Source organism: Myzus persicae, unplaced genomic scaffold, assembly GCF_001856785.1.
Source record: "Myzus persicae strain clone G006 unplaced genomic scaffold, MPER_G0061.0, whole genome shotgun sequence".
NCBI classification, from domain to species: domain Eukaryota; kingdom Metazoa; phylum Arthropoda; class Insecta; order Hemiptera; family Aphididae; genus Myzus; species Myzus persicae.
Window position 1 is genome coordinate 204,250 of NW_019102150.1, and position 12,900 is coordinate 217,149.

At 31.9% G+C, this 12,900-nt stretch overlaps 1 protein-coding gene across 1 annotated transcript; it reads left to right on the forward strand.

Moving 5' to 3' along the window:
• Window positions 1-1,711: 1,711 nt before the first annotated feature.
• On the forward strand, window positions 1,712-12,049 carry LOC111031390. The gene is made up of 7 exons (XM_022311303.1): window positions 1,712-2,129; window positions 8,070-8,193; window positions 10,807-10,833; window positions 10,927-11,111; window positions 11,218-11,328; window positions 11,405-11,589; window positions 11,666-12,049. Exons 1-7 carry the CDS (start codon window positions 1,872-1,874, stop codon window positions 11,742-11,744), a joined length of 969 nt encoding a protein of 322 aa, XP_022166995.1. The 5' UTR covers window positions 1,712-1,871; the 3' UTR covers window positions 11,745-12,049.
• The last annotated feature ends 851 nt before the right edge of the window (window positions 12,050-12,900 follow it).

The following is a 12,900-nucleotide window of genomic DNA, read 5'->3' on the forward strand; positions in this document are numbered from 1 at the left end:
TTCTATCCTATCCAGATTTGATTTTTAGTCAGTTTACAGAAAACAGAACTCCAATTTATTAAGGCGTTATGTATAGACAATATTGTGACGTGTGTGTGCTAGGTATTGTGTGTGTGCGTGTGTATGGGGGAAGTAATTGTTATTAATTATTATTAGTGGGAAGTCGCGTTAGAAACCAGTTGTATTGCGTCGGTAGTGTTCGGATTTTAATGGCGTTGCTTGATGGGCTCGTATAATTGTATGACATTCGAACATTGTTTTTGTAGAAAAAGTTGACTATTGTATGTAATCAGGGCACTATAGACGGATATATTAGAATCGGTAAATTTTTATGAATACCGATAATTAATATACTTGACTGAAGGTACGAGAGTAAACCAAAATTTGATTTGGTGACAAAAATAATTAAAGCTGTTAGTACCATTTTCGATCATAGGGTTATGAACATTTGTTCTCAAAATAAAAATCACAATATCTTAATTTATGGCCCAAATGCGCACAACGTTGCCGTCAGTAATCGTTTATGTGTTTAATTCGAAAAAAGATGATTATTTTCCAAATAATAAAGATCTTAATATGTTCTAATCATCCCATTTATTATTATCGTTTTATATAATCCAGAATGATAGTTAAATACAAGTACATATTTAAATAAAATTAAAATCAAAATCAATAACAAACTCTACACTTGTCTATTTGCATTTTATTCACTGTATAATTAGTTTTGACATATACATTAAAGTTTAACACAACATCAACTTATAATACAGCGGCTACATCCAGAAACAACATTTCTACTCACATGATATTTAAAATAACGGAAAACTATCCAAGTTTCTTTACTCGAAGAGTTGAAAAAATATAGTTACATCAAATTCCACTATCGCACTTAGTAAGTAGGTACTCACAACTACTCGCATGTTGATGCGCAACTAAACACTGATGCAGGAGTTACAAACGATAAGTTTTTCCTTATCGGTTAGGATTTTACGATTTCGATTACTCCGAGCGACCTAGACTTTATGTAGTCACCCCAATAAATGGAAACGTCGAACGATTTTAATTCGGCATGAGCTGTTCTATGATTTGGGGCGCAAATGGCGATAGGTATAAGCGGCTGTCGTCGATTTGTATTTTCCGCATGGGTATACCTAGTCACAACTGGGGCATCGACCATAATCAGCTATTATATTGTCATGTCATTACAAATATATTACAATAATTACGGTATCGGTCGCTCCGTAATTCGCTCGGTAAATAAAAAATCAGTCGACATTTACCGGGTAAAATTACCTGCTGCAGGATTACATCGGCGTCTGTAAAGCGGAGTATGGAGCACTTGCGATATTGTTATATAACGACAAAGTAATATTATTTATTCGCAGTAAACCCACTGCCGACTGCAACCCATACCGACTGACGACATGACGATGAAGAATGCACGCCTCGGCGGGAACAATAATAATAATAATAATAATATAATAATAATAATAATAATATTATCCGTACCCACACGAAGCACGGCGTTATTATTACTATTATTATTATTTTCATACTATCGTCAGGCGCTGAACGCGAGATGAGTCACACTCGGCGGCCGCCGCGGATAAACCGAGAGCGGACAGGAGTAGAGGAACGACCACGGCACTCACCTGTTGTTCACCTGCAATCGCGGCGGTGGCGGTGGTCGTGGCTAGCCAATGTTTATGATATTATTACTATTATCGTCGTCCTCGGTTCGCGGCCATCCGTCGTCATACGCACGCCGTCACGGCGACAGAACGCCAGCGACACCGGCCGCACCCGTACGCGCTTCGCTCGTCAATAATTTGTCGTTTTAATATTTTCCGTCGTTCGCCTCGCTCGCCGTCATGTTCGCCTGCACCGCCGCCGTCGTCTGTTGCACGCTGTTCGTCACTGTCGCGGCCAGGCGCGGCCAGACCGTCGTGGCCCGTCCGACGACGACCACGACGACCACCACGACGACGACCGCCGATTGGAGCGCAGACGGCCCTGCGCTTCTGCGCGGCACAGTCAATCCGGCCGGTGGTTCTTCGTGCTGCAACGGGCCATACACCGCCGCGGCGGCCCACTCGTCGCGGTACAACACCGTCGCAGGTCCCCGTGAGGTAAATACCGTTTTCCGATATATTGACACAACTATAATACCTATTTTTAAACCTACGAATTTAACCGCACGCCTTTCGCTGGTATCTCTGTTCCAACAGCGATTCCCAGTTTATTGATCACATCGTCCCTTGAATTCTGCAGCCGGGTGTGTTCCAGATCTGCCCCTCCCCCGCTCGAGCCGTACACGGTATTCGAGTAATCGGCGTCGAGCGATACGTCAGACCGACGGTGTAAATATCTTTATAATCATAATAACATTTTATGTTATGCGCACTCCCCCGCATCGATAAATATCCTGTTGCACCACTGTTGCGTCCTGCTGCAGTTTATCACTGCCGGATGGCTCGCGTAGGTATATCCTTTATACGTCTGCACGTGCACCGACCGAGTGTGCGTGTGTAATATGTTTATATATATTTGATTTCAATATGCTGAGAGGAAATCGCATTCGAGTTGTCTCGCTGTAAATGGAATAACCGACGCAACCGACATACCTGCGTAGTAGTGTGTACTATAATAATATAATATTTTGTTACCTACGAATATACTCGTCAGACCTTGTAGCACACACGCAAACCGAGTTCGCGCAGTGGGTAGGAGAATCGGTTAATTGCGTTCACCACACTCTGTCTTCGACTCTCTCCGTTCGGCTATGTTATTACACATTATTTTAATAATACACCTAGAATAAATGAATCCGTGATTACATTTACTTGATATTGTGTCCCCGCGTCCCACAGTCGTCACTTGAAATTTCATTATTTTTGGCGGGCAATCAATAATTGTGATAAAGTTAGTTTTTATATTGTATACGCGTGCATACTTTAATTTTATTGCAGACGTCGTAATATGCAAATCCGGAGGTTTGAATAATATTCAATACCCTGATATCGGCATTACCTGCTTCTAAACATACTACCGGAAAACAAATAGGTATACGAGCTATATTTAACAATACAAGTTTTTTGTTGCACAATACATAAATCGATACAAATACAAGATAAATAAAAACCACCTTTCGACAACTCCTACATAGATACCCACTGAAACAAGTATCATTAATTCACATCTGTCATTTGATTTTCATAAGATTTGTAATTTGTAAACCGATAAGCTATATGAATAATATGTTACTGTATAATATTTGTAGACATAAGCTATATTGCAAACTGGAAAAACGATTTTCCAAGAAAATAGCATTTATCACATTAAAATATGCTTATATGGTTATTTAGAATTATTTGAACAATTAACATACCTAATGAACGCAACAAACTACTCGTATTTATTTTAAAAATAATAAACATTACGTAGTATTAAATACACTTCAGAATATTTAGGTATAAAACTATACATTTAGAACTGCCTACTATAACCGCATACCTAATTTCTTCTATAAATAGTTACAACGCTCAACGAGTTATTTATTTCTTATGATTCACATTTCGTAAAACGATATCAATTTTTGCAAACATTAAATTACATTTTGTACATAATACATAATACAAAAAACATTATAATAATATCTAAACTTAAGACATAATTAATAATATTAATATAATAGTGTGTAAATCTTGTATAAATAGTGTAACCTGCGGCCAGATTGCCAAAGGTCAAGATAAAAAAAAAAGACCGGGCAAGTCGCTATGCAGTATAGCAGATTCCGTAATGTACTTCGTCAATCCATAAGTATTGGTGTTATGACATTTCTAAGGATATTTTCTAATTGTATTATATTAGTGCAAGTTATTTATTTTTCTATTAGTATTTTTTTAATAGTATGCGGTTGAACGTTTTGCAAAATATATCGCATATACCATTTATTATAATAATATATCGTATATTATAATTATTAAATAATTTATACGTCTATACCATGTACCGTGAAACGGTGTGAATATAGGTTAGTAGAATAATTGTTTAAAATATTATGGTTAAATAAATTTTTTTTAAATTTTTTAAATTATGCTAGAAAAACTTTTGAGAAACCTTATATTAATTTTTTAAGTATTGCCGAATTAATTCGGAATATATAACAAGAAAATAATTTACAAATTTTGGTTATTTTGATGAATTGTTTCGACATATCATGAACTTTTTATTTATTTATTTATTTATTAAGTTGACGTCTTATTCACTCAATTGTAGATATATAATACATTTACGATTAACATATTACAATAATAAGCTTAATATTAGAGTTTTAATACAAGTTAGAGATAATTTCGGATGGTTATAAAAAGATGATGACTATGTATTTTTGATATTTTTTAATTGTTTTATAAAAAAAATGATATTGAACCTTGTATTATATTTCAAAGCTTATTATGACTTCAGAAAGAAAATACTTTCAACGGAAATGAGCCGAAATATTTTGTAAATTACATCATGTCTAGAAAATACTAATTCAAAAAATTGTAGAAAATCTCAAATATCTACAGTTATTCATACTTTATATTTATAACAAAATAATAAAATTTGTTGGAAAATTGTATTTTGCAATCATTCTAGCATTTCTATTGTTTTTTTTTTTTTAGTTTTTTTCAGATTTTTTTTAACAGAGATAATGTAACTTAAATACGACTTAAAATAATGGTCTAAAAAAAACAACACGCAATCATGTCATTGTAAAACAAATTCATTCATTGCTTAGCTCAGATTCTAAAATATTTTATGAATCTTACATTTTCATTGATGAATTAATAGAGATTATACGGTATTAAAATACTTTTTGTTATTTTCTTACTTATGAATTTAATTATAGTATTTTAAATACCTTATTCTAGTTGGTTCCCAGTTGGAATTAGGCATACCTAATACAATTTTTAATTTATATTTTAGGTTTAAAAAAACTATCCGTATAAAATATATTGTATTCCTCTAATAAGAAAACAATAAGTTTAGGCTCACACACAAACGTCTAATTAAATAGAACTACCACGTTAAGTTGTTCTTATACAAAACACGTTTTCCGTTTGTATTGTCAACAGTTCTTCGAGCACTATTGTCTATTAATTAGGAATTACACACATTTAAACGATTTTATTTTCCATAATAATACAAATGACTTGGACAATTAGTGATATAAAGTTTTTTTACAGAATTCTCCTCACATCTAAGCCAATGCCTACGTCCTACAAATTACGATAGGTATTATATCATCATGATTTGATTAATGCAATAATTAAAAAGTATTTTACCACCACTCCGAAATGACTATAATATGATAAAGATAACCAAAAATACTCTCTCCGAACGTGTTAGATTTTAAGATTTCAAAACGTGATTATTGTATCAAAATAATTGTAAAATTTGTTTCAATTGTATTTTCGTCACGTATTCCGTTACCGACCGCCGGCCGCTAGCCGCATAGTACTGCTCTATTATACTATACAATATGCAGGTTTTAGGAACCTAAATATAATTATTGTATTTTGAAGACAATATACGGAGTCAATGGATTTGATTATACACCAGAGAAGCGAGTAGAAATCACAGTTAATAATGTGGTAAAAAGACTAGTATTAAAGTTATTCGTCATACGTAGAACTAAGCGAGTACACAATAATAATATAATAATATGAGTACCTATAACCATTGAAAAATCCTTTTGAATTATTATTTATTTAAATTAGCCGACTAGAATCGAAATTATAGATACATAGGTATTGTAATATAACATACTTTAAGTTATTCGACGTTAACTTATTTATTTTTTATGTTTTGTTAATCCATTTATCATGATGACCAACTTAAAAACTATCTAATTAAATATTCACTACATACTAAGGAAAACCCAATATTTATGGATTAACCAATTCTCAGGTAGGCACTCAAGCGTATACCATCGTATTTTACTTTGTTTCTTTACAAAATACCTACTTTCTTGGTGGTGCAGCGTTGAACTATGCGATATGTGTTGACACGTCTTATCATGCAGTGTCTCAGTGATTACTAACTTGTAACCAGATATATTTTCATTGAAAAATTAAAACTAATGCCGTTGAGTACATATTGTGTACCCAATCCTAATACCCATTACTTATTGAAAGCCACGAGTGTCCACATGACTAACGGGAATATTATTGTAACATTTTTACGGATGATGGAGGTTTTCCTTATCAAACACTAACATTCTTACACCATGACTCACATAACTTACAAGAATATACTGGCGACATCATAGATTCATAGTTATTTCAAAAAAACCTCATGGTCTTGGTTACCTACTATTAATTAGGTATTAGGTAACGTCAGCCGATGTGAACACTTTATACTTGTAATAGTTTATTTATAATTAAATAAATATTTAAGTAGGTGAATAATTTGTCATCAATAGGCATCATTTTCAACAAAACCACATAGTATAACAACTATATTATATTTATGATTCACATATTTTAAAATAATTTTACCAACAATGAATTCAAAAACTTGATCGAGAAAAAATGCCTAGAAACATAAATGCCTGTTAATACCATACGTATATACCTAATCAAATAAATACTATTTTTATTATTTAATTTTTCATGACTCCGGTGTAGATTCATGATTTATTTTAACAAATGCAATCAATAAATTATGAAAATATGTTGGTTTCTAATTTCTATAGTAGATATTTGTACAGGGATTAGGTACGCACATAACGAATTAATCAATAACACACTTTATTGTTGTTAAGGACCCGGTTAAAACGTTTAAAGTTTGGTACATAATGTCATAATATATTAGTTTTCAATGTTCTCGTACACGTATATACCTAGCTATTAAATAATTGTTATCTATCATGTTACGCTTATACTTATTTACGTGCCATATAGGTACAAGCATTCAACATTGACATAGTCTATAGTCAGAGAAAAATATTGTTTAAATTTTAAATTTCGTAATTTAGAATAGAAATAAAGTGCCTACTTGCACAATAATAATTATTATTTGTATGAATTTCGATCATATTCAGTCAGCAGTCGCGCTTGCTATGAATTATAATTTGTAACTTATATAAATAGATATTTATTCCACGAAGAAGAGTTCAAGCAAGAATATAAAATATAAGTATAAATTAAAAACTGAAATATAAAATAATTAATATTGCCCGTGCGGCCCTGCTGTGTTTTTTGCCGGAAGAAGATTTTTGAGGTCATATTAAATTAATTAGATCGGGTACCTAGCCGTCTTTCACCGAATAGATTTTTGACAATGAATAATTACTATGATAATATAATGATTATAAAATACGCTGGTGAGACGGTCAACTATAATAGTGTGCATACTATATGGCATGATTGTTTGGAAAAGAAAATGATAGTACTGATAACAAAAAATTACATAAATAATGTACTTTCATGTCAACGTGACTCATATGACGTGCATGCAGGTACATTCGTTACATACGTAGGTACCTACACAGTTGTAATGCACCATGGTATTTTAATATTTAACACATGCCCGACCTTGATTAAATTACAGAATATAAAAAATTGTTATGTCTTGTTGTTTAATGAGACGATTCACAGGTTTTGTTTTCTCAAAATAACTCATCTCCTCTGATATTGTCGATGTATTTTTGCTATAAAGAATTTTCCAAGCACCCATACTATAGAGTCATAAATCAATCAATAACTAATAGGCATTGTCGTATTGACTTAGTCGCGTATAAATAATATTTATAGTGTATGTAAAAAAAAAATAATGACAATACCTCAAATTAATAGAGTATAATTCGATTGTTAAAATTAAAATCAATATCGATAAAATGAAATATAGGTACATAACAATAATGACTATTGATTTATATCCGAAATCTGAATCGTGCAATTATTATAAGCTTATTCTGCGTGTGACTTTTAGGCAGCAATTTTAAGTCGCCATGTTCTGCAACACCACTTAATATCCATGATCCTATAAATGCAAAATGTTTAATAAGTTTTATGTTTCAGATCCCTTTGAATGTCATACTGGAATTGAACCAGGTGACGAATGTGTCAGAACTGTTCTCTAAATTCATGCCGGACACAAATATAGAAGAAGCCCAAACACTTTTCGCCACGACAGGTTTTCAAAGTAAGTCAATGAACTAATTAAATGCACCCACTTCTAAAATCAAATCAATACACTGGTGTCTTTATTTCCAAAGAGCTGATAAAATATAACATCCATTGTATACAGATATAGTATTTTGCTGTCAACAAATAACGACTATGTGGTAGTAGAGAATGTAACAATATACGATACGTCGATAGATATGTTATAAAAAGCAATATAACGCTCGAAGGTGGTTAAATTAAAAACTACACGTTCAAAAAAAAAGTGTCATTGATCTATATTAATCGCTTCATTAAAATGCAGTTACTGAACATTTGAGTGAAATATTTGTTAAAAGAGTTTTTAACGACTTTTTCAATAATATTTTGAATACTTATTTTTCTTATAATAGTGTTCCCAAACTTCAAGGGGTACTGGTAGCGTATAAAAAGTATCTATTGCAAATACTGCAGTGTTCAGCAGGGGCGGCTTGTTATAAGAATACCAGGAGCTACTGCTCCTGTCCCGAAAATCGGGAAACAAAATGTTTTAAGTCTAACAGGTTTACTCATAACTCATAACAGAAGATCGTTCAAGTAAAAAATAAGTGTATCTATACCATGAATTGTAAAAGTCAATGAAAAATTTAACCAAAGTAGAACCTAAACATATTGCATCGGTCCGAGTAAATGTAGTTGGTGGGTGGGTGGGTTGCTTATAAACTTGCTCCTTGAGTTATGAAGACTCAAGCCTCCACTGGTGTTCGGTACATAGTCGTGTGCACGAGTGCAGCAGGAGCTTCTTGTGCTGCATCTGTAACATATTTCGGGCTAATTGATTTGGTCCGCGGATGTGTATAGGCTATATCCGTTCGGTCACAATTGGCCGCCGAGGAAAAGCATTATACCTAACATATTAGTAGATAAAACGTGTCTGAACCAATTTTTCCGTTAAATAATAAATTGATAGAATTGTAAATTTGTACAACAGTTGTACTTACCTAGTTTACAACAAATATGTGCCTATAATACCTTCCAAGTCAAAATAACCATGGACGATGTTCAATAAACGGAATAGAAACGAACAAAATGTTTACATTACAACCTACATTCGTCGTGAAAACTAAAAACGATCTAATTTAATTTATAAATAATTATTTTCACTCTGTAAATTATGAACTATGTATAGACAAAATACAAGGCATATCTGCGCGGTTGTTGCGTCTTCAATAATATAAGTATAGAAAATAAATCACATTTACTATTAAAATATTCATTTGGTAGGTATCAATAAAAAGTAACATAATTTATAATTTATACTTAATCGAAATGCTTTTTAAAAAAATTGTTTTTATGTTTCCCTAACGTTGTCATTGAAACTTATTGTTAATAATATATAATAGTAATTAAGTTTGACATTAGGAACAATAGATATCAATTATATAAATCGAATAATAGATGATGATAATACAATATTTACAGTAATCTAATAGACTATAATATTAGTGAATAAAATACATTTACGTTTTAATACATTTTACAAATAGAAGATAGTAATTACCTATATTAAAAGGTCGTACTTAACCCTTTCTTGTCTGCGTACATAGAATATTAATGTTTTTGTTAATGTTGTTATTATGGTATTAATAATAATTAATTAAAGGCACGTTTTGGGTAGTTCAAAATGAATTAAATTGGCAAATTGTAAAAAAATGGCCCATTGTATTCTGTATATGCTGTATCTGCGATTAAAAACCATGCACGCCTATCATGGTTCAGTATAATATCTAAAGTTTGTGAAACACGAGTCAGATATAGAGTAAGCAGATGAATATAAAAATTGAAATTTGTAATAAGTCAAATCAATTTTTTTTCGAAACAGCTTCTGTTGCTATTTATACCTGTGGATGGATCAACAATTTTTTTTTTTAATAGGGAAACATGGCGGAATGACAGCGAGTGGGTAATGTAGGACAATGACGTATTATAATGATCTCATTAAATCTGATAGCTGAAATTTCGTTTTTCCGGTTATTTGATCAGTGTTGACAGTATTGTTATCAAAACCCAACACTCAATACCTAATTGTAAATGAAACGCAATATTTTTCGTATAATTTTTTTCTACAACTTTCGATGTAATATTTGTCCAACTCGAAAATCATCTCAGGGAAAGAATTTTTAATTTTTTCTGCATTGACTGAAACCATAACCGATTGGGTTCTCAATGATGGCTAATTTCCACCGGCTGTCACAACCCCAGAGTAAAGGAATTATATACATTAGGTACCCGAAATTGTGTTTGTTCATTTTTAGCAGATACTATTGTGTAAAAAGGAATGATTATAAATGTTTGTAGTTTAATACCATTTGAGCTTATAATACGACAGCCCCGATTAATATGTTTTAGATTTTAAGTAATATTAATTACAACAATTAACATGTTTGACGAACATCCACATAAACATCAATAATTTAGGTATTTACAATATATGTAATGAAATGTTATTATTTATAAAATATTATAACTAATAATCACATGATGAAATCTGAGATATAGGTATTAAGCATATTATCAAAGAATAAAATAACTGTATATTTACTAAATCAATTATTTCCAATAAACTATAATGTAATTTTTTATTTTATTCTAGGCCGAACTGCGCTAAATGTAGAAAGAAGTATGTATTCTAGTTGAATATTTAAAATTTAAAACAATAACTTTATGGGAATTCAATCAAACAAAAAATATAATAAATAATTTGTTTGTCTAGAATCAACATTGATACCTAAGCCAGCTGGTTGTTCTGTTGAATCTCAAACCATCAGCCTTAAAGATACTGACGATCAAAGTTTATATTATTATCCAACGTGTACCCGGGTGAACCGATGCGGAGGTTGTTGCGCCCACGACTTGTTGGCATGTCAACCGACTAAAGTCGAAACCCTCAACTTCGAAGTATGCAGTAAAACTATTATTATTATTATTTTTTTTTTTTCAAGTATTCCGATTTAACATTGTTATTAATATTGGTCGTCGCGTTATGTGTTATTCTATATAATAGGTAATGGTCTCACAGTATAACGACGATGGAAAACTAGAATTCAAAGGTCGGAAAACAGTGTCAATAGATCAACACTTGAAATGCAAGTGTGGATGCGTTGTTAAACAAGAAGTGAGACCAATAACATTCCTCGACCATATTTTTTTTAAAACGATTGTTCGTTTACACTATTGCGTTTTGTTTACAGAATTGCACCCCCCTGCAAACGTATTACCCCAACGAATGCCGTTGTATGTGTAGCAATGAAGAGGACCGCGACAAGTGCAACGACGAATACAACTTAAAGCTATGGAATTCGGCGACTTGCATGTGCCAATGTCGCGAAATAAAAGAATGTACATCAGGATTTGCCTTTGATTATAATACTTGCGGGTAATTTTGCATTGACTTTGTTACTTGTCGAGTAACGAATAAATTTAAAACCAATATTTTGCGTATGACATTCCAGGTGTGAGCCATTAAGAATAAGAATAAAAAACCCCAGTTATGAATTCAACAAAAACACGTATTCATTGGGAGGAACGTGACCTTATTCAAATTTCGATGTAAATAATACATTTATTGAAAATGAACAACAATTTTTATTGTGTACAGGATAGAGCTTTACTTTTTCTATTAAATATATATATTTATTTATTTTATGCATGCGTTGCTCTATTGATTTGTATGTTGTATACTTGTATTTATATGAAGCAAAAACTGTTTTTATTACTATTTTTTTTTTATTATAATATGTGTGCTTAATGGAATTCCTAAAACGCTTTTATTGTTCCACAGTTTTTGACATTTTTTGTTTTTGTTTAATTAATAAAAAAAAAAAACTACTGTAAAATTCGTTAACCTTTTTATTTTTTTTTTTAACAGAAAGCGATGAGCTAGAATTAAGGCCTAACCTAACGGATCCTTTTATGGAAATTAAAAATAGGATTTGAAAGAGGACGAGAAAAATGTGAATAAATAATTTGAACTTTTAGGTAGGGATGAAAGAACTTAACCCCCAGGGAAATTAGAGTTTTCACCTTGCTTCCAATTTAGAGAGCCGCATTTTTCTATGTTTTTTTTTCAACTCACGTTTTTTTTTGTGTGGGTTCTTAGCAAAAAACCACACATTCACCATTTAGCGTATGACGGTCAGATCGAAAATATTCATAATAATTTCTAAGAAAAAAACAATATTATATAATCAATATGGCATATCAAAATGGCAATAATTTCGAATTCCGCCTTTTACAACAACCGTTTTACATGTTTACAAAATGTTCAAGAAAAGTCATGACTATCAATATAATTTCAATACAGTTTTGATTTGCGCAAACAATGCGAATAATACCAACTAAATTTACTGCATCAAATGGAAAAAAAAATAATTTTTAGCTCTCGAAAAACTCAGTTATTACTGTCGTATATTGATGCTCTCTACATGAATACAGTGGCGCATTTAAAGAGAGGACAGAGGGGCCTGTCTCACCAGTCACCATGGCCCATAAGATGTGTAAGAGTATAACTGTGACGTATAGAACTTATAATCACGAACAATTCAGGTTTCCGATTATCAAGGTTCGGATTTTATGGCATTTGCTACTTATTATAGAATAGAGATAAAAATAGCAGAGTGAGCTAAACATTTGTTTTATGCACCTAAATATTTTTTTATTTTTCTTTATTTTTAGAAGAAAATATACA